This window comes from Rhinoraja longicauda, chromosome 14 (assembly GCF_053455715.1).
Source record: "Rhinoraja longicauda isolate Sanriku21f chromosome 14, sRhiLon1.1, whole genome shotgun sequence".
In the NCBI taxonomy this organism is placed as follows: Eukaryota; Metazoa; Chordata; class Chondrichthyes; order Rajiformes; family Arhynchobatidae; genus Rhinoraja; species Rhinoraja longicauda.
The window spans coordinates 51,789,621-51,813,081 of record NC_135966.1 but is presented as its reverse complement, the minus strand read 5'-3'; the positions used below and the strand labels follow the sequence as shown (position 1 = coordinate 51,813,081).

The following is a 23,461-nucleotide window of genomic DNA, read 5'->3' as shown; positions in this document are numbered from 1 at the left end:
ATTTTTTCATTGGGATTGAGAAGCTTGTTTTCAATGGCATTCAACATTTTGCAAATAATAAGACTGAAGGACTGCCAGTTTCCTATTGTTTTCCATTATTGGGGATGCGAGATGGCATGTTACTGTCTAGCAAATGTAATCATGTCCGTGATGTTCTCTCCCTTCTAAAAGTGGCAAAACTAAGCTTCAGTTCACTTCTTAAAACAACTTTGTCCTTGAATTAAATGATGCATAAGTTATCGGAGGTTTGATATTTTTTATCGTATTTCCTTTTTCTTCTTGTCGTGGCACCTGCCATTGAATTAAGCCGCATGGACCAGGTTCCTTCACTGCAGCCGACTCTAACTAGTGCTGTGGAGAGGATGGTACCAAGCCTGGGTGTGGACGGAAACAGTCAGCCACCGCTCCCTGCTTCTGTGCGCTCCACAGAGACCCATCGCAGAATCTCAGTGAATCTCATCTGCGAATGAATCAGATCCAAGCTTGATGCCTTCCAGAGTCAGTTAACAGCTCATGCAACGTGAAGGGCATCGAGTCTGAGGTTTCCCAGCTCTTTCTCAGTAAGCCCAGTAATTGTGAGAAAAATTGCCCAACTTTGATATCTTGGTTTGATGACAAAACACTGTTACTCATTCGGATATTACCACCAACAAAATGGGATATTCACTGAGAGAAAGACTTAAATCCTTTCTTGTTTTATAATCAGTATCAAATGCTATATCTTTCAATTTGGGTTGAAATTGCACCGATGAAATGCCTCAGAATGTTTATGATTCATCTATAACATATCACCTAATCTGTTACTGCTTTGTGGCACACTGTTGAGAGTGTGATAACCTATACAGGGAGTGCTCATGACATGGTTTGCAATATTAGCTGACCATAGTATTGGAGCCCACCACTGCCACAGAGCTGCATCTCTGCTAATGTTAATAACTGCATTGCACTTTAAAATTAGACATATGTGTGCTTGTATCACTATAAGCAGTGAACAATTGAATTGAATTGAATTGAATTGAATAAATTTTATTAGCCAAGTATGTATACATACTAAGGCATTTGCCTTGGTGCGTTGCTCGCAAGTAACATCATGATACACAGTCGACAATTAAAAATAAAACATTATAATTTAAACATGTGAAGAATGAAACAAAATACCAGAGCAATAAAATACCAGAGCAATAAAATACTATTGACAATGGACCGTTGGAATAAAAGGTAATGTTGGGGAGAATGTATATTTACTGTCCTTAAAGGTAGCAGCATAGTTATTAAAAGGAATATGGAAAGTTACATGGAATATTCTCAAAATCTTTCCTTTTTCTAAAAACCATTCACCATCGATGTATTCTGACATAGTAGATGAAGTTGTAAAATATCAAATGATTAACAATGTTGGACCAACAACTTAGCCGTTGCAGGGTTACCGATCACAGTTGTTCACTCTGCATCTTCTATTTGGCGTTCTAGGATTTTTAAGCACAAGCTATACGATTTCTTTGGTAAAAGAGGAAGTATTAGAGATTTATCATCTTTGAAAATAGATACGTTGCCTGGCCCAAATGAAATATATCCCAGACTATGGAAAGATGGAGGGGGGGGGGGGGGGAGTTTCAAAAGCTCTGACTACAATTTTGAAATTTTCCTGGCGACAACAGTGTTTCAGGAAGATTGGAGGACTGATAACATTATACCATTGCTTAGAAAGAGGGATGGACATATAGGAGGCTTTTAACATGTTAACACTTAAAGCGGATGGTGGACAAACTATAGGGTTTGATTCCAGTGGATAGAAGAACCGCAGGTTAATGAAGGACAGACATGGATTAGTTACAGGCAGGTACCCAATTACTTTGAATGATTATTTGAGGAAGTGACAAAAAGGGTTGAGGAGGCAGGTGCATTTGATATAGTTAATATGGATTTTAACAAGACTTTTGACCAGGTCCCATATGAAGGATGTGTCCGCAAGATTTAAAGGAGAACGGCAAATTTAATCAAAAACAAACTCAGTGGCATGAAATAATGGGTAAAGGTTGATGGTTGTTTTTGCAAGTGAAATGCTGTTACCAGTCACGTACCACAGGGTTCAGTCTTGCTTTTTTAGTAACATATATTAATCACTTGGCTCTGAATGTTGGAGATACATTAAAGAAGTTTGCAGATTTAACAAATTTGGTGGTGTAGTCAATAGGGGAAAGCTTTTAGCATCAAGAAGAAAAGGGCAATCCGGTCAGTTGTGTGAAATAATGACAAATGGTACTTAACCCAGAGAAACTGCGAAGGTGGAACAAGCAAATGGAATATACAATAAATGGAATATCATTGAGCGCTATGGAATGTCTGTTTACTGATCTTAAAGGTGGCATCACAGGCTAGTGAGACGGTTAAAAATCAAGAGTTACGATACCTTATTAGCAGAAGCTTAATAACCTACAAATCTGCAGGTCTTTGGAATGTGGGAGGAAACCGGAGCACCCGGAGAAAACCCTCATCACAGGGAGCATGTACAGACTCCGTACAGACGGCACCCCTAGTCAGCGTCGAACCTGGGTCTCTGGCGCTGTAAGGCAGCAACTCTACCGTTGCGCCATTGTACCACAGTTTGAAGAAACATGGCCCACAGGTATACACACCAAAAGCTGGTAGCTCCTTTTTAACCAATATTGACGCAGTGGAGCAAATGGCCTCTATCTGCATTGTAAACTTCCAAAGGTTATTTTACAACGTGCTCTTTGGTATGCCACCATGGACCGTGATGCCTGCAGAATTTAAATCAGTTACATTTTGAGCAGAAGATTATGAAGGAGCAGATGGACAATATACATTTACCTGAGGCTGAATTTTGATTCAGAATGATAACAGCCATCAAATGCCATGTGAAATTAAATGAACATTTCCTAATGTTGGAAGGACTACGGGCACCTTTTGGGCTTAATTTTAATATTCTAAAGCCCCTCGTATGTGCCTTTCTTTCATTGGATGAGTGTGATCCAGACACGAGCATTTACAATGATTGGAAAGAGAACGTTTTTTCCTTTTTGATTTAGTATTTGTTTGGAGATGCAACTATTTTTTTCAAACTTAAATTCTTCTTGATCTCAAAGTGATGTGAATTTTTAAATTGAAATATTCTATTCAGTTTAATTTTAAAGCAGTCCCTTTTCTGAAGTGAACATTTGCAGTTGCACAATCAGAGAGCCTTTTGTTGCCACACTCAGATACTCACATTTCTTATCACATATAAGAAATGGTCTCAGGGATAGATCTTTGGATCTGTAAAGCAGCTTTGCTATTCGGTAAGATCATCCCTCAAATTTCTTCCCACACGGAATCCTAATTTCTCAATTCCCTTTGAATCAAAAATCTATTGATCTGACTTTAATATATCCAAGACGGAACCCTCCAAGTCAGACAATTTCAAAGGTTCACAACCTATCTCTTCATATTGGGAGCAAATAGCCTCCTTGTTCAGAGATTTCTATGTTAATTCCTAACTCCCCAACCATTCAAATCATTTTCGCATCATTTATGTAATCAAGTCTGTAAATAATTCTACTTGTGTCAGTAATGACACCAGTCATTCTTCTAAACTCAGGGCAATATATATCAGTCTATTCAATCTCTCATTGTAGGCCAATCCCCTTAACGCCAGAACTGGTCTTGTGAATATTTGTTGCAGTCCCCATAACGCAAGCATATTTTCCTTCTTGGAAAATCTGTGTCAATTAGAAGTTGCGGAGTGCTGGAAGCTCACAGAGTCAAGGTCAGGGTTGCTCAGTCTCCAGTAAGGGATCAGGTTATTTGTTGTGGACTTGGGAATTGGTTGATCAGAGCCTGGGATTGTGAGATTTGTGGGTATGTGTTTCAGGTGAAGTGAATGAATGGAAAGAGGATGATGCTGGGGAATGTAGGATGGTAAACGTTTAAGTAAATGAAATAAAGAAAATCTTCTGAGTTCATTGCCTGTGTTGGGTTGGTCCTGGCTCAAAGTGCCTGACTTAAACTATCAATGATGCCAAAGAAACGTTACACTTTCAGCCAAAGTGGACTGAAAATGCTCAATAACAGGCGAGCTTCACAACCATTTGGACTAACGTCTCCTGTCTAATTAAATGCTGCACACCAAATAATTTCATTTCGTTTAGAGTTTAGTTTAGTTCAGAGATACAGCGTGGAAACCTGCTCTTCGGCCCACCGAGTCCACACCGAGCAATGATCACCCGCACACTAGTTCTATGTTATCCCAGTTTCACATCCTCCACACAAGGGGCAATTAACCTGCAACCTGCACGTCTTTGAAATGTGGGAGGAAACCGGAGCACCTGGGGAAAACCCACGTACAAACTGCGTAAAGACAGCATCCGTAGTCAGGGTCAAATCCAGGTCTCTGCCGCTGTCAGGCTTCCCGACCGCAGCACCATTGTGCCGCCGTTGGTTTGTCAAAACAGAAAATGTGTTACCGATGCAAGAGTAATTTGCAAATGGCAGTGCCTGGTTAACTATCCAGAGTGGTGAAATCAAACAAGAAACAATTTTCATTGCATTCTGGGGAAATATTAGTTTTCATTTATGCAGTGCTTTAGACCCACAAGTACACACTCAACTATTTTGATTTCCCAAGATACCCTTGCTCCCATCTCTACCCATTGACATTATCCTTCAAACCCACACCGTAGTCACAGTATGTCTTACGTCACAGTGGCGCAGTGGAAGAGTTGCAACCTTACAGTGCCAGAGACCCGGGTTCAATCCTGACCATGGGTGTTGTCTGTATGGAATTTGTACGTTCTCTCCGTGACCGCGTGGGGTTTTCCCTGGGTGATCTGGTTTCCTCCCACACTTCAAAGACATACTGGTTTGTAGATTAAATGGCTTTGGTAAAAAAACATTGTAAATTGTCCCTAGTGTGTAGTGTATGGGCAACACTGGTTGGTGCAGACTCGGTGGGCCGAAGGATCTGTTTCCATGCTGTATCTGTAAATTAAACTAATCTAGTTTTAATTAATTCTGCAATGGGACAAGATTTCCTACTATCTACCCTACATTTATTGAATAGGCATAACCAATAAAAAAATTTAAGGGATTTTTCATCTTTGAAAATGGATAATTGAAAATGTCTCGGTGAAACATCTTAAGGTTTAAAAAAACTAGAGGAGGAAAGTCGAGAGACTCTGAGCAACATTTTTCAATCAACCACGGCAATGGGTTTGGTGTCACAGGCTTGGGGCAAAACTGGACAAAACTGTCCTTTGTCAGTCTACCCAACGACAGAAGGGGGAGGAGTTGTACAGTTTGATCACCGCAGGGAAAAGGGATCTCCTGTGGCATTCTGTGCTGCATCTTGGTGGGACCAGTCTGTTGCTGCAGGTTCTCCTCAGGTTGCCCAGTGTGCCATGGAGGGGGTGAGCTGTATTGTCCAGGATGCTCTGCAGTTTGAGGAGCATCCTCCCCTCCAAGACCACCTCCCATGAATCCAACTCTGCCCCCAGAATGGAGCCAGCCTTCCTGATGAGTTTGTTGATCCTATTGGTGTCCTTGGCCTTTGCCCTGCTGCCCCGGCACACGGCGGCGAAGAAGATGGCACTGGCCACCACCGATTGGTAGAACATCTGCAGCATCTTACTGCAGACGTTGAAGGAAAGGAGCCTTCTCAAAAAGTACAGCCGGCTCTGTCCCTTGTTGTACAGGGCCTCAGCGTTCCTGGACCAGTCCAGTTTACTGTCCCAGTAAACTCCAAGGTATTTGTACTCCTTGAAAAACTGCACATCCACACCATTGATGGAGACAGGGGACAGGGGTGTTCTTCTCCTCCTAAAGTCCACCACTAACTCCTTAGTCTTGTCGGTGTCTTGTCAGTTGTCACTGTGCCACATTTTATTATTTCAGAATACCTCTGTTGTACTAATGTATTTGCATGGATTTGTAGGGAGTGGAGGGATACGGCCCACTTGCAGGCGGATGAGATCAGTTCAGCTAAGCATCATGTTTCACACAAACATTGTGGGCTGCACTGTACTGTACATTCCTGTACTGCACTGTTCCATGTTGCATGTTCTAATTTTCATCTGTAGATATACAATGCACTACAATGCAGAGAACTACATTCTGCATTCTGTATCTTTCCCTTTGCTCTATCTATCGTACTGGAGTTTGGCTTGATTGCATTTATCTATAGCATACCCGATCTGCTTGGACAGCATGTAAAAGAAAGCATTTCACTATGCCTCAATACACATGACAATAATAACCCTAAGCTTAAACCAAAAAACGTAACAAATGTTGTGTATTCACTTGTGTGTGAAGGAGCTGCAGATGCTGGTTTAAACCGACGATAGACACGTAAAAACTCGATTAACTCCGACAGCATCTCTGGAGAAAAGGAATAGGTGATGTTTTGGGTTGAGACCCTTCTTCAGGCTGAGAGTCAGGGGAAAGGGAAACGAGAGATACAGACGATGAAATAGAGAGATATAGCGATATAGAGATATATAGAACAAATGAATGAAAGATCTCCAAAAAAGTAACGATGATAAAGGGAACAGGCCATTGTTTGCTGTGGCCTAGGTGAAAACGAGTTACAGACAATGAGAATCAACAAGATGGCTCCACTGATGCTGTCAGACCCGCTGAGTTACTCCAGCTTTTTGTGTCTATCTTCGTGTATTCACTGATTTTTCTTGGATAGATCATTAATTAATTTTGATATTCCTTCAATGAAATGTGACATTTTTCATTGTTTCAAAATTAAGTCATCAATGCTTCCAGGTTATTGGATATTAATTGGCAAGATCAGGTTGCAGAAAATCTAAACAGCATCTAAATTTTTAAAGAACTTAATCCTTTTCATGACACTAATGAAGTAATAATCAACTGATGAAATAGAGAGATATAGCGATATAGAGATATATAGATTGATCCTTTGTTTATTACTTAATATTGGATTAGACAGAATCGAATCAGATGAGTGAAACTTGTAAACGCTTGGAACAATTCAAAAACTTACATCTTCAAGGATGTCCCTGAGGCAGAGGTTGATTGTAGGCCTGGAATCTTGTAGAGCTCTGTGAGATGGTCCCTCATGTGGCAAGGGTTCTGAAGTCACTTCACCTGTCACCAGCACAGCAATTATAGTCAGTGTCATGAGATGTAAGTCAGCAGTCAGAAACAGCAGTCAGACGTGAGCTGTAACTTCCAGCCGAGGAGTGACTGCCTTGAGAAGTGAAGCAGAGAAAACCAAAATAAATGCACCTTCTCCCTTGAAATCAGCAAAGAGGAAGTTTAATCTCCACATTGGTCCCCTCAGTAACTCCTTTTCCTCCTTTAAATAAAAGCATTGCAATGATAAAGGATGACAAATCCTTTATCGCGAATGCAAATGAGGAAAAGCAGACATGTGAGTCAGCAGAATGAAACTCTGAAGCCAACATTGAACGGTGCCAAACATTTTAATGAAACCAGCTGATGATGCCACATAGACGATCTTTTCTCATGGGCTAGCAGGCTGTGAGAAAGCAGACCATTCTCAATCGTTGGCAAACATTTGCAGGGCATCTGATGAAATAATGCTGCTGTTGTGAGCCGGCAAATCCAGGGACAAGTTGGGGAATTAAGTCTGCTATTCTGCCTTGTTACAGGATGATTTTGCTCCGATGAAGAAATGCAGCATCCACAGCATTCAGCATTCAGAAATAGCATCCTTCATCATAACTGGGTGGTAGAAAAGCAACATGTTGCTTTTTGAATTCAGCAGCAACAAAATTATCATAATTGTGAAATTATCATTAAAGCAGACAAAACTGCATTGAGCAGTTGTTAAAGATTGACTGTGGTAATTTCCCTTCGATGACTTGAAGCAGACTTGCAGTCAGGAGATGGCTGATGACCATAATTGACATTTGCATGCTAAATGTAACATCATTGTGTTAAAGTAATTACATACGAGAGCTGACACACAACAAGACTTGCACACAACATGCACAGAGACAAGCTGAAGATTGATGAACAGGTCACCTGACAGGAAGAGACAGGGGAAAACGTCAATTTTATCAGCACTGCGTCTTGGTTAAATCGCAGAGAGTAAAAAATTGGGAAACCAAGCACCAAAAATTTAGCCTCCATTTACCATGTCAGTACAGACCTGATCCATCTACATTGAGCGTGCATTCCTTCCCCAGTCATGCAAGCTCCACCTTCTATCCCACCCACGCCCCACCCCAACATGGTAGCTCATTCAATGTTATTAAAATGGGAGCATACCGTCAAATTAGTGGCTAAATATTTAATCAAAAGTGCATCGACATTATGGAATAGAGGGAAGCTGTTTGATGAATTTTAGGTGATCAGCACCACAGTGGTACAGTGGAGATGTGTAGGGGGGAACACCAGATGGTGGTTTAAAACCAAAGATAGACACAAAATGCTGGAGTAACTCAGCGAGACAGGCAGCATCTCTGGGGAGAGGAAATGGGTGACGTTTCAGGTCAAGACCCTTTTTCAGACTGAGGAACGGTCACGACCCATTCCTTCTCCAGAGATGCTGCCTGACCCGCTGAGTTACTCCAGCATTTTATGTCTATCTTCGGTGCAGTTGAGAGATGGTTCCACTGCACTGCACTATCTGAAACCAAGTGTGTAGTAGGAGTTGCAAGTAATAGAGGTAATAATGCAGCATTAGCTACATCCAGTGCAGTTATAATGCCTGAATAAACCCTGGTTGGAAACATAGGAAATAGGTGCAGGTGTAGGCCATCCAGCCCTTCAAACCAGCACCGCCATTCAATATGATCATGGCTGATCATCCAGAATCAGTACCCCGTTCCTGCTTTCTCCCCATATCCCTTGATTCCGTTAGCCCTAACAGCTATATCTAACTCTCTCTTGAAAGCATCCAGTGAATTGGCCTCCGCTACTTTCTGTGGCAGAGAATGGTTGTTTTACCTGATTGAGTTCTTTATATCATCATGGACACATCAGTTTGTTTTTGTTGTTGCTAATGATATTGCTAAGAGTTGTGTTCAGTTTTGGTTGAAACACAGTATCTAGCATGTTGTGGACACGATAAGAAGAAGTTTGTTTTTCCAAATACAAGCTTAAAAAGTGATTTGCATCCAAAGATGGATGTTTCAGAGCCAAAGTCAAAAACTACGTTTCAATGACTGCTCAGTGACAACAGGTAGGGAGAATGAGACACACACACACACTAGACTGCAGATGCAGGAATAGTTAGCAAAAATCAAAGTGCTGGTGGAAGTTAGCAGGTCAGGCCACATTTGTGGAGTGAAATGGACAGACAGCGTTTCAAGTTGGGACCTTACTTCAGATTCTTTCCCCACCCTACTCGATCAGTCCTACTGGACATCCACCCTACTGGAGATGTCCCAACCTAAAACATTGTCTGTCCATTTCTCTCCACAGATGCTGCCTGACCAGATGATTTCATCCTGCACTTTGTTTTTTCCAGGTGAAATGATATTGTTCAGGACTGCAGGAGAAAAGCCTGGGGCCCAGGAGGGACAACCTTTTCCTGGAGATCCCCTCCCCCACACTTCTCTGGGTTGGACAACCCACCTCCTTTTAAACTTAGTGGGTCAGACAGCATCTGGGGAAAAATGAATAGATGATGTTTCGACTCGAAACATCACCTAATCCTTTTCTTCAGAGATGCTGTCTGACCCGCTGAGGTATTCTGGTTTTTGTGTCTATCTTCAGTTTAAACCACCATCTACTGTTCCTTCCTACACCTTTTAAACTTTGCCGACTCCTGCCCTCCTCCCCACCATTTTCACCTAACAGGAAACAATGTGGCTTCCACACACAGGGCACCCATTAAAACTGTCTTGGGGACCAGCACTGGATAAGCATAAGTAGAGAAGATAGCTACCTACTTCTGGTAGAGTTGGAAACATATAATTCATTCAACATAAAATCTTACCCAATGGGGAATATGGACAGAGTGATGTACACACTTCACAGAGTATATCTAAAATACTATCGTTCAGTTGGTGTACGAAGTTGGAAATCTAAGTGGATCTCATGACAAATGAAATATTAAGTGATAAGCACAATTTTGAGTGCATATTCTTACTATTCATATCCACACGTATGTGATATGTAACACATATGTTGACAAAAAGATAAAATAAGCAGAATATATAAATATTTTTGAAGACTTATCTTATTTTTTTGGTTGTTGAAGGTTGGGCAATACTCATTCTATAAATATATGCAGCAAATATGTTTAACTGTGCTGGTGAGATTGTGTGAGGGTCTTCCCCTGAAATTGATGCTGTGACTTAAACTCTGTTACATGAGCAATAACTATGGTTGGTCAACAATTTCCACTGGATGGTCCTGTGTAGGGCTGTGGAATGTTGACTCTCTTAGACTCTTCAGTGTATGACTTCTCCGCCATGAGAAGTCTTTGCTGTTTGCTCCACTCCCCTGAGCAACCGTTGCAGGAAGGCAAGGCAAAGGCTGAGTATTATCTTGGCTGTTTGACATGATGATTACAGAACCTGGCTTAGTTGACAAACATAAGAGAGGCCTTTACAAAAACCAAAGCAAGGCCACTCTCTCACCCCTGTGTCATTATTATCAGTACATTGTTTCCAATGGTTCAATGGTAATTTATTGCCCCCCTGTACCTAAGCACAGTGAAATTACCTTTTTGCATTCAGTTCAATGATAAAGGTACTGGACATTATGTCATACTAAATACAAGTGTTTTTTTCTTTGCTTTTGCTCTCACAGGCCTGGAAGTAAGTTTATTTTTGTATTTTGTCTTTCAGCACCCTCAACAATAACAACATCAGTCTCATCCCCTTGACCAGTTTCAACCATATGCCAAAGTTGAGGACTTTGTAAGTATTTGTGATATACTTTGCAATCTTTCAAAAACTAATGAGTTAATTTTGAGTGCTTCATTGTGGGTGCTTATGAAAGGCGAGGTTAGAAGAATCCTTTATGTGCAGTTTCTTCAAGATGGAATTCCCAACTTGAACAATAGTGGCAACAAAATCTACAACGGCTTTGAAGATGCAAACACACTCCATTCTCATTCGCCGCTGATTCACTGTCGGCAGAGCTACCAGCTCTCAACGCTGGCCTGGGAACTCATCTCACAATTCTCCTAACAAATGTTTCGCTTTACATGTACACACTGAGGAACAAATCATTATCTTTATATATAAACGGAGATCAGATTCCAGACCACTTATGTCAAGTGGCTCACTGCTGTGCACTGTTCTCATAGAGAACGGTCTTTGTTGCACAGTTGCAGTTGCGATTGGCACAGCACTGCTTGTAAGTCTCAGTGGCCGTAGTTTGTTGGATCTTATCAATTCCTTTCAGGTAGTTAAACATTTTAATGTGTCTGTTTGTGCATGTTAATGTGTTTAGAACATTATAGGGAATATTTATGTTTATTTGGCGATATACTGAGTACAAAGGAGATGGCGATATACTGAGTCCAAAGGAGTGAGAGCCGCACATTTTTGTTATCTAAGCAATCCTACATTCTGATTCCGTGTGGATAAAGGGGATCCTTAGAAACATTTAGGCAAAGAATGGGGAGAAGGGAATGGGTAGAAGTGGAGAGGACTTTGAAGGAATTGGTGCAGGTGAAGTAAGCCAATTGCCTCCTTCTATGCTGTGAGATTCTAAGTGCAATATGGGAATCTATGTGTGTGATGAGTTTCAAGTGTTGCGTTTCAGAATATCGGACATGTGCCTACCTGTGCTAACATTATTGAAGCCATCTGCAGAATCAGACCAGCCTTATTATAAAGAGCTCAAGTGAAGGCAAAGTAGTTAGTTAGACAGTTTCTTTTAGGTGGTAGGTTTACTGGGCTCCAGTAAATCTAACCCACATATGTCAACCCCAACTAACTGATGAAATCGGAGGCTGATCTAAATATTATATTTCTGACCAGGCTTCCTGGAACAGTCACTCATTCCAGAACCAACTTGCACCAGTTAAAAGATCTTGTGGCAGAATAGAATTGGGATCCTAGATGCTGGTTGACACTGAAGATAGACACAAAATGCTGGAGTAACTCAGCAGGCCAGGCAGCATCTCTGGATCGAAGGAATGGGTGATGTTTCGGGTCAAGACCCTTCTTCAGAGTCGACCCGAAACATCACGCATTCCTTCTATCCAGAGATGCTGCCTGTCCCGCTGAGTCGCTCCAGCATTTTGTGCCAATCTTAGTTAGTTAGATAATTTAGTTTATTGTCACATGTACTAAGTTACAGTGAAAAGCTTTTTTGTTTTTTGCTATCAACATGTGAGAAGACTATACAGTAAACCCTCATTTTAATGGACCTCTTTATAATATTGTTAGCTCAACTAGACAGGATGAGGTGGAGTCACAAAAAACTGCAGATGCTGGAATCTTGAGCACAAAGAAAAGTGTTGGAGGAACTCAGCGGGTTAGGCAGCATCTCTGGAGGGAAGTGGACAATGTTTTGGGTGGGGATCCTTCTTCAGACTGGACAGAGGATGTTTTGTGTTGGACCTTTCTTTAGATTGACAGACAACATTTCGTGTCCAGACCTTTCTGCATTCAGGGTGAGATGGGGATGGATGTGATGCCAAATGACCTGTTTTGTTTCTGGTCCTGGAAAATTGGGTGCACTGGACCTCTCTAGCCACAGAAAGTCATTCTTGCATTTTGCAAACTCTTTCTCCTGTGAAGATATAAAGGATTATGGATCAAATGCAGGAAAATGGAAAGACACAAAGTGCTGGAGTAACTCAGCGGGTTCGGCAACATCCCTGGAGAACATCAGGGTCCTGAACCAAAACGTCACCTATCCCTGTTCTCCAGGGATGCTGGCTGACCCATTGAATTACTGAAGCATTTTGTGTTTTCTTTTTTGTAAACCAGCATCTGCGTTTCTTTGTTTCTGCAGGAAAATCGAAATAAATGCTGATCAGCCCCGTACGGGAGAGTATTCTTGAGAAGCTGAATGGCTTACACCTGTTCTGATATTCCTACAATACATGGCAGGTCAACAGAGAATTAGTAAATGAGAAGTCTAAGCTCATTACCCGAAACGAGTGGAATTTAAACATAGCACTGTAACAAAGCAGAACATTGGAGCAACAGTGGGGTGCAAGGGGGACGGGGTGATGGAAATGATTAGTGAGATCAAGGGATTTTGACCATTTCCAGGATTGACAGCAACGCAGGCTTGTCCTTGGATTTGAAAACATTAATGTTAGTGCAGGCTAATTTACCTGATTAGGTGGAAGTTTTATTGCTACTCTCCTGTCGGCTGGCTGTTTGCAATCGATCTCCCACTGCTCGCTATCGATCTCTTCCAGGCAGTACAGCAGAATCCCATTCTTGCCCTTGTGTTTTTTTAATTTCAGAGGTTGTTTAATGTCTGACTCCCGAGGGAGCCAAGCTGCCTAATCTCCTTTCTGTAATTAAATGTGCAAAGGAAGGAAATCATAAAAGCGGATTAGAATGGGCCATTTCAGATTGAATTCCCCCTGTCATGTTCAGTACAAAGTGGTGACCTCAGCCTAAAAAAAGAGTTTGCTGGGCTAATTCAATGCTGGCCAATAAAGGCAATCTTGGTAAAGGTTCTGCTGTCTGCTTTCTGTCGACGTTGTCCAACCATCTTGTGCTTCTGCTTTCCCTCCTTCACTAATCTTGGTGATTCAATGAGATTAAACACTTTACTTGCACAAATCAGCATTTGTAATGGAAACAAAGGACATAATGACAATCAAGGGAGCCTACTTGTATCTACAAATATAATCTCTCCCTCAACATATGTGATTCTTTTTATCCCTGCCATGGTTTGGCTGTGTTGTTTTGTGAAGAGGTTGGAGCAATAGATATACTCTGCCTCCTTTCTTTAATAAGTGGCTTAAGAACAACTGGCTTTCAGCTTCAGAGTGAGTCATGTACAAATAAAGCCCTGTGATAATGCAGATTTCTCAATATTATTGCTGGAAGCCTTAGATTACAACTCAAAGCCCATACGCTTAAACTTGATTTAAACATTTTAAACTTTTTATAATTTTAATTTTACAAATTAAAAAATATATATATATTCAATACTACACGGTATATTGAAAAAATTTCATGAGTATTAGGCTTCTAATATTAGCAGCATTCGAGCTTCTAATGCCTGTAGTGTATAAAGTCAGTTTTGACACTAACAGGGATGTCATGAAGTTTGCTGATCCTACTGAAATGTTTACATTTTTATTTTTAATTATTGTGTTAAGATTAACTCAGCCAGTTTACACTACAAAAGGTTCCCACATAATCAAAGGTGTTTTTCTAAACCACAGAAAGACTTCTTCATTTGTTTCAGCTCCCCTCGGTCTGTGTAAACACCTCTACATGCGCTCTCTGCTACTTGCTGGCTTTGGAACTATATTATGTAACTCAATGGTTTTCAATTTTTATTTCAACTCGGAGCCAAAATATTTTGATTTGCTTTGCATAAACTATTTTACATACCAAGGTAAACATTGCCACAGGGAGACTATCAACAATGAAAGACACACTTGGGTCTGATTACAACTTGTTGGTCTTGCATTGCAAGGAAATGGCTGCAACTGAATGCTGTCAACGAGGTAGGTCCTAGGGGCAGGAGTTTGAGGTAAGGTGGGAGATTAGGATTCTACCCTCGTTTATGGGAGGATTGTTCAATAATCTGATAACAGCAGGGAAGAAGCTGGTCCTCAATCTGCTGGTACATGCTTTCAAGCTGTTGTCTCTTCCCCCAGACAGGAGAGGGGAGAAGAGGCAATGACCGGGGTTGAATGGTCTTTAATTCTGTTGGCTGCTTTCCCAAGGCATCGTGAAGTGTAGATGGATTCGATGGGAGGGAGGCTGGTTTGTGTGATGGACTGGGCAACATGTACAACCCACTGCATTTTCTTGGGGTCTTGGACAGAACTGTTACAAACCAAGCAGTGATGCTTCTTGACAGGATGCTTACTACGATGAATGTGTAGAAGATGGCAAGAGTAGTTGGAGACATGCCAAACTTGCTTCGTCTTCTGAGGAAGTAGAGGTGTTGGTTTGCTTTCTTGGCTGTAACTTCAATCATAGTTGGTCCAGGCTGGAAAGATTGTAATATTTACACTGAGGAACCTGAAGCTCTCAAGCACCTCCACTTCACCACCTGTGATACTGACTGACGCAGCTCACACTCACAGAGATCCCAGTAGAGATTCTATTGCTCACTGGGAGTAATTTACAGCAGCCAATTACAGCACATCAACCTGCACATCTTGGGGATGTGGGAAGAAACTGGAGTACTATGGAGAAACCCACATGTTCACAAGCATTATTCTTATGAGAATCACTACAGGCAACTAGAGGAAAAGGGGGAGATTACATTTAGGATCCCAATTCTATTCTGCCACAAGATCTTTCAACTGGTGCAAGTTGGTTCTGGAATGAGTGACTGTTCCAGGAAGCCTGGTCAGAAATTATAATATTTAGATCAGCCTCCGATTTCATCAGTTAGTTGGGGTTGACATATGTGGGTTAGATTTACTGGAGCCCAGTAAACCTACCACCTAAAAGAAGCTGCTGCTGCTTCCAGAAGCCAAATTGCTACCCCTCCAGAAATATGATTGATTGATAGATACACCATGGAAACAGACTGTCCCACCCACCAAGCCCACGCTGACCATCGAAAACCTCTTCACATATGTTCCATGTTATCCCACTTCCGCATCCACTCCCTACACATTAGGGGCAATTTACAGAGGCTTATTATCCTACAAACCAACGCGTCTTTGGGATGTGGAAGGCAGCTGGGGGAAACCCACGCGATCACAGGGAGAACATGCAAACACCACACAGACAGGATCCGAAGTCAGCAGTGAAGCGTGCTCTTAAATGTTGTAAGCCCGCAGCTCGACCAGATGCGCCACTTTGCTGTCCTGATCCCCACATGATCCATACTTTCAACCTTTGCTATAAAAATTCCATCTGCAGATTCACCCCTTGTGATTTCCCCATTTGCCACAGTCTTTTATCCCCAACCTATAGCTTTCTGCTCTCTGCTCCTCACTTCCTTCCTCTGTTGCCACTATGTTCTACACAGCAAGGTACCCTGCCTGGCCATTGACCAGTCTTTCAATTTCCTTGGGTGATAGTCATGCATGAAATGGCGTGAAACAATTTCAAATAAGATGCTGTGATTACATTTGGCAGGACCTCTTTTTCCAGGTCTCCTGGCTATTAGATGCCATCCCCTCTCCTCACTCCACCTCCCGAAAAATACTGGTCTGAAATGTGAACATTTTATTAATCCCATAATGCGATTTGTTGTTAACAGCTTTAAATAAAACACAAAGCAGAAGACATATAGTTTATCCAGCTTTTGCAGGTGTGAAGAGAAATGCTTATATTGGGAAGCATATTGTTGGTGCTTTCCATAATATGCAAGGGAGCAAATATTTCAGCAACTAAGCTGAAATTATTTCACCTGCATTATTATATATAATAACGCTGGGGAAAGCATGCTTTGCAAGTGCAGTAGGTTTAGCAACATGTAACAGGCTACGTTGAAGGAATAAGACTGATTCTCTTGGTTGCTATTGATTTCTATCAACTCATTTGGTTTATGTTACAACAGTTTTAACTTCTTGTTATTTTCCCTGTCAAATCTGAAATAGTTCAGCTTAACAGAGGTTGAGGTACTTTTTAAGTACCACGTTATTAGGATCCTTCCATATCTCCCTTGGCTCTCAGTCTGCAGAAGGGTCTTTACCCAAAACGTCACCCATTTCATCTATCCAGAGATGCTGCCTATCCAGAAATGTTACTCCAGCATTTTGTGTCTAATTCCAAGTGAAGATTGACCTTCTCAAAGCCAGCCACAGACCACACCTAATTAAGATAATAAATCAACATATTCCGCCTGAAACTTTGCACAGTTGGGTGGCCAGTGTATGTCTCAAAGAGGATAAAACGTGTTGATATGAATGCCTTCAGCTGTCATCAGATCCAGTTCCAGTCAGTGTAACTTGTTATTTTTACCAGTTCAGATTTCTATAGTGCAGGAACAATGCTCTGCCACAGAAGCCTGACAGGCTTTGCAAATATTTGCAATGCTCAGATAACATGATAATGTGGCATCTGAGACAAAACTACTTCAAAGGATTACTCCTTGGCTTCAATGCAACCAGACTTTGATTCACTTTGAGAATTGGGAAAGTTAAGAATATTGTAAGAAAATCTCAAACAATATTATTGTCAATTAAAAAAAATTAAAATAAGTACAATCCAGCCCTAGCTCAGTACAATATTTTTCATTTTATATTAACTGAAGATCCCAAAATCAAAAAATTAATGTAAAATCTAATTTATGTATGTTGATTGAGTGTGTTGATGTATAAGTTATCTTCCTATGTTTTGCCCTTTCTCCAAAATCGCCTCAGGGCTTGTGTAAATTTATGCACAGATGTTTTAATGAGTTTGCAGTATTGTCTCATAACTGGTGTCTAATCCACACAATCCCCTGCTTGACCCACACAAAAACATGTGCTGGGATATCTTGGAGCCGTGAGTATGGGCCTAGGCCCCAAGAAGAGGGCAGTGGTGGTAGCAGTTCTTGAGACCAATGGATTTGGATGAAGCAGATGGCATTTGGTGCATGCGGGTGGAATCAAGGGTTTGGCAAGGTGGACGTTGATGGAAGGGGATGATGTGGAGGACCCAGCAAGTCTTAGAGAGTGGTGGTTGGGGATGAGAGGGTGATGGATATTGGGAATATGATAAGGTTTAGATAATGTGTGGCTGGGTAGTTGGTGTTTAGTCCCTTGCAATTGGTGGGGAAGCATATCAGGTACTCAGTCACAGAGCCATTCAGCACGTAAACAGGCCCTTTGGACAAATTGTTCATGCCAACCAAGTTGCGTAACTAATGCAGTCCCACTTGCCTGTGCCTGGGCCTCATCCCTCCAAACACTTCCTATCCATGTACCTATCCATGGTCTTTGAAATGTTGGAATTATTTTCCCCTTCCCCATTTGCTCTGGCAGTTCGTTCCTTATACTCACCACTCTGTGTGCAAAAGCTGTCCATCAGGCCCCTCTCACCTTAAACCTATGCACTCCAGTTTTGGACTCTTTTACCTTGGGGGAAAAGGCTTGACAATCCACTGTATCCATGCCCCTCAGCCTCCTATGCTCAATGGAAAAACACTAGCCTATTCAGCCTATCCTGATAACTCAACATCCTTGAAAAAAAACCTTTTTGCACATTTACCAGTTTAATAATTTTTAGAAAAATCCACAAAAAAATAACATCCTTCCGAGAGCAGGGCAATCAGAATATGGTGCACAGTAAACTGTGCTCCAAATATGAGCCTACCGACATCTTGTACAGCTGTAACATGATGTTCCAACTCTTGTACTCAACATGAAGGCAAGTGTGCCAAATGCCTTCTTTCCCACCCTGTCTACCTGTGTTGACACTTTCATGCCACTATGTAACTGCGCCCCTAGGTCTCGCTCTTCTGCAACACTCCCTCAGCCTTACCATTTACTCTGTAAGTCTTTCAAAAATACCTCACATTTATCTGAATTAAACTCCATCTGTCATTCCTCGGCCCGTTGGCCCAATTGATCATGATCCCATTGCAATCTTAGATAACTTAGATGTCCACTGTATCACTACCTTGTGTGTGTCATCTGCAATCTTACTAACCACACCACCTACGTTCATATCCAAATAGTTTAGTTAAGCTAACAAATAACAGTGGGCGCAGCAATGATTTCTATGACATACTACATGCTACGGTTTCCCACTCTGTAAAGTAAACATCTACCACCACCCTCTTTCTCTTATCTTCAAGCCAATTATGTATCCCATTGGCTAGCTCACTCTAGATTCCATGTAGTCTAAAATTTCAGACCAGCCAACCAAAGGCCTTGCAAAAGTCTATGTAGACCATGTCTACTGCACTGCCCTCATCAATCTCAAAAAATCCAATCAAATGTGTGAGGCATGAATTCCCCTGCTCAAAGCCACAGGCACTTGCCTTGCCAAAAGCATGTAGATCCCCTGTATCAGAACAGCCTCCTTTACCATATCCTCTGGTATCAGGCTCAGCAGTCTGTAGTTCCCAGGCTTTTCCTTGCAACCTTTCTTAAATAGAGGCACAACATTAGCTACATTCTGGTCTTCAGGCAGTTTACCTGGGGCTATTGATGATACAAATATCTCCGCCAAGGGCCCTACAATTTCTTCCCTGGCTTCCCACAATGTCCTAGGACTTGGATACTTGACCAATTGCAAGTTGTAGGACGGGTTGGGGTCTTTGCCCCAGATCACGGGTGTAAGGGAAAGATGCATATCGAGGGGTATCAGGAGAGAGCATGCAGTGGAAGAGCCAGGTTGAGGAGGGAACTGAAGGATGAAAATGAATCTACTTGACAGGGACCCATCCAATATTGAACAGGGAATGTCATGTTATCCAGAAAATAACCAATATTCCCAGTTCCACTGCAATGCTCAATAGAAAGGCTGAATGGGGAATGATTGCATCACGTGACCCTGATGAAGAAAGTGCATCATATCCAAGTGCCTATCAACTTCCCAAGGTGGCACCAAATGACAGAGAAATACCAGAGAGTCTGAGGAAAGGTCCCGACCTGAACCATCACCTATTCAAGTTCTCCAGAGATGCTGCCTGACCCGTTGAGTTACTCCAGCAATTGTGTCCTTTTTTTGACAGAGAAATGTTGTGGTTCGTTACAGGAAAAAAAAGATTCTCCATTGTGTACCAGAACAAAGCAGATATGTTGTTACATTGCTCGGCACTTTTGATCCGAATCATCTCCGATAGGGTGAGCCTGAAAAGGTTACTGATGGAGTTAGAATTAGATTCGTTGTCATTGTTTTGTGCAGTTAATTGCAGAGCTGTGAGACATGCCCTTGGACAATATTGGATACCAGTTTGGGCAGGGGACCAAAATTCTTTGTCAAATGGGAACCGGATTTCAATCAGTGAACGTCTACTTGAGCATGAGATCTTGCTAAGTCTTGTTATTACAATCTTAACATCATTAAGTTGATCAATATTTTAAAATCAATCTAATTTGGACTTGATTGGTGGTTGGGTCTCTGCAATTGACCTCAGTGTTCTGAGGAAAAAGACAAACTGAGATTCTCTCTCTTAACAATTAAACAATGAGAGCTATTGCAAAGTAGTCACATGCATATGTTGTCTATAAACAATATTGAGTTGACTGGTGATGCCCCCTTAGTCAACTAGCTTGCTGAGACTCGACGCACAGCAAAAAACTAAATAGCTTCAGGAGCGAAAGAGGGTGGGGGTGAGCTTGCTGTGCACAAAAATACGCAACACATTTTTAAGCAATCCAGTATTATAGTAAATATGTGCAATGCAATTGGAGCTCCTTATTGCTTTTCATTAAATTATGGGGAGTTCAGATGGTACTTGCTCTTTAAAGGACGCAAAGCAGCGAGCAGTTTAATGGCAGGCTGAGTGTGGAGATGGACGGGATGAGCCAGCTGCTGGAACGTTGTGCCAGGAATACAATGGAGCACAGTCATAGGGGTGCACGCTGAAGTTGAGATTCCCCTGTTTCTATCTGAATCAGCCAGCTCTCTGAATTGTTTATTTACAAAGAAAATTATTTCCTGCGATACTCGTTCCCCAGGTAATAAACCCATTGCGTTTTCAGCTTCTGTGGGAAGGTAATGGAAAAAGTCTAGAAGATATTTTGTGTAAATGCTCATCAGTGTGCCTGCAACATAAATAAGTGGAAAGAAAGGAGAATGACATTTATATGGATCAGAGCGACTGCAGAGGTAAATGACAAATAGCAGTTTTTACAAAGGAAATGCGTCTGTTTGTAGGTTGGCATGACAACAGCCACTTGACTTCAGTCATTATCATCAGCCCCCCCCTTTCCTCTCCTCCCAACATCCCAACCAACCCCCTCCCTTCCCAAACCTCCCTCCCTACTGTGCCTGATGAAAAACGACTGACTTTAGAACAGAAAGGTTGGAATATTTTGAGTGGAGTGTTGAACACTTTGTGTCAGAGTGTCAGTGAAAAGAGGAAAGAAAAATGTGTGGTTATCAGCAGATTTCTGTGCCCGTTGTTTCTCTCCTATCGCATGCAAAAGGACCATATTCCCATCTGTCTCGCGAGTGATAAGTATGAGGGGATTTTCCTTGTTTATACTGCGGAGCATGATCTGTGATTCTGTGGGATCTCAGCATGGTGGTTTATTTCGTAACCATTTGCATCCTTATCTATTTTTGTGGGAGTAGCAATTAAAAGTGAGTACGTAGCTCATAGTTTTAAACCATTTTTTGGGTTATCGAAAGGATTTGAGTTTTGACTACTCAGTGGGCTGGTTATTTTTGGTGTGTGCACTTGATTTGGAGATGGACACTTGATTCAATTTTCCTTACCTTTACCTCATCACAGACGGCTTCACTCCAACAGTCTGATTTGCAACTGCCCCTTGTCCTGGCTCTCGGACTGGTTACGCCAACGACGTCCCATCGGCCAGTATGCCCAGTGCACGGGTCCCGCTCACTTGAGGGGTCTCTACATCGCCGATGTTCCAAAGAAGGAATTTGTTTGCAGCGGTAAGAAATGTTTTTTTATGGGCCCTTTTATTATTATTAGTGAATATCATCCCTTCCCACCATCAATTATGTCTTAACATGAATGTGCATTTTACTTCTTTATTTGTTTTATTTTATTTATCCTTCATTTATTTATAACTGTTTATATACAAGTGGCAGCGATAACCGTTTTGAAAATGTTCCTGGAATTGTGAGATTTAATTAAGAGTTTGCATGGAAAGGTTTTTGGTTTCATTTGTTATTCTTTTGTGCTTTGCAAGTAGAGGAGTTGGGAAATAAAATGTTTTCTTAATTTGGATATCAGTTTCCAAAAGCTATTAAAAAAACTCCTAACAGTTTCAGGGTAACAGAAATAGAAGTCGAGTACGCTGGAAGTATTCGACGGGTCAGGTGGTATCAGTGGAGAGAGAGAAAGAGTTCATGTTTCTGGGTAATCACTCAGTGTTACATATCTTGATCTGTCTTGTTCTGCTCTGGTCCTCCTCTGCTACGGTGGCCTCCCCAGTTCTGACCTTACATCAGCTTTCCGAGTACAAATTAGGAGGAAAAAAGACACAAAATGCTGGAATACCTCAGCAGATCAGGCCGCATCTCTGGAGAACGTGGATAGTTGAGGTTTTGGGTCCTGACCCACTAGTTCTTTCGACCAGTGCTATCTGAAGTCTGAAGAAGGGTCCTGACCTAACACATCACCTATCCATGTTCACCAGAGATGCTGCCTGATCTGGTTAGTTATTCCAGCACTTTGTGTCTTTTTTCCTCCTAATTTGTAAGACCTCATCTGGAGTATTGTGTACAGTTTTGGTCTCCTAATTTGTGGAAGGACATCCTTGTAATTGAGGCAGTGCAGCGTAGGTTCGCGAGATTGATCCCTGGGATGGCGGGACTAACATACGAGGAAAGATTGAAAAGACTAGGCTGGAGTTTAGAAGGATGAGAGGGGATCTTATAGAAACATATAAAATTATAAAAGGACTGGACAAGCTAGATGCAGGAAACATGTTCCCAATGTTGGGCGAGCCCAGAATCAGGGGCCACAGTCTTAGAATAAAGGGAAGGCCATTTAAGACTGAGGTGAGAAAAAGCTTTTTCACCCAGAGAGTTGTGAATTTGTGGAAGTCTCTGCCACAGAGAGCAGTGGAAGCCAAATCACTGGATGGATTTGAGAGAGAGTTAGATAGAGCTCTAGGGGCTAGTGGAATCAAGGGATATGGGGAGAAGGTAGGCACGGGTTATAGATTGGGGACGATCAGCCATGATCACAATGAATGGTGATGCTGGCTCGAAGGGCCGAATGGCCTCCTCCTGCACCTATTTTCTATGTTTCTATGGTATTTTCTCATGCAAAAAACGCAAAGTCTGTATAAGAGTCCCGACTCAAAATGTCACCTCTCCATGTAGTCCAAAGATGCTGCCTGACCTACTGAGTTACTCCAGCAACACACTGCTGTGTGTTTTGCTCAAGATTCCAACATCTATAGTTCCTTGTCCAGTTGGTATTTTCTCAGTCTATTGGAACATTCAAACCCAGATTATAGGGGTTAAATCCCCGCGTATAACCTTATTTCAATGCCTGATTCCAGTGGGAATAACTGAGTTGATTATAATTGTCTCGTGCAAGTATTTCTTCATCACACCTCTGCAATGTGGACTCAAATCCAGTTATCTGCTCCCTGCTGACTGTCCAATGCTTAAGTAAAATAAGTTTGCGTTTTCTCCGTGCTGTTTTTAATTTGAGTTGATGTTTAGCATGAAGGGCAAAAAACTTCCTCTTCAGTTCAACCCCCATGCTGAATTGGGCCTGTACTGTTTGTAACTGCTGGGTCAAACTCCTGCGGTTA

The 23,461-nt window shown here is 41.8% G+C and overlaps 1 protein-coding gene across 5 annotated transcripts in view; it reads left to right on the top strand.

Annotated features, from left to right (window-relative positions):
- Positions 1–23,461, top strand: part of LOC144600260 (slit homolog 3 protein-like) — a 595,019-nt gene that overhangs the window by 375,331 nt on the left and 196,227 nt on the right. For 4 of the 5 annotated variants that reach the window (XM_078411831.1, XM_078411833.1, XM_078411834.1 and 1 more), the window contains 2 exons: positions 10,791–10,862; positions 21,457–21,620. In XM_078411831.1, coding sequence (XP_078267957.1) covers positions 10,791–10,862; positions 21,457–21,620 — 236 coding nt within the window. Of the gene's footprint in view, positions 1–10,790; positions 10,863–21,146; positions 21,181–21,456; positions 21,621–23,461 lie in introns of those variants that run through there. The other variant, XM_078411835.1, reaches the window with a different exon arrangement.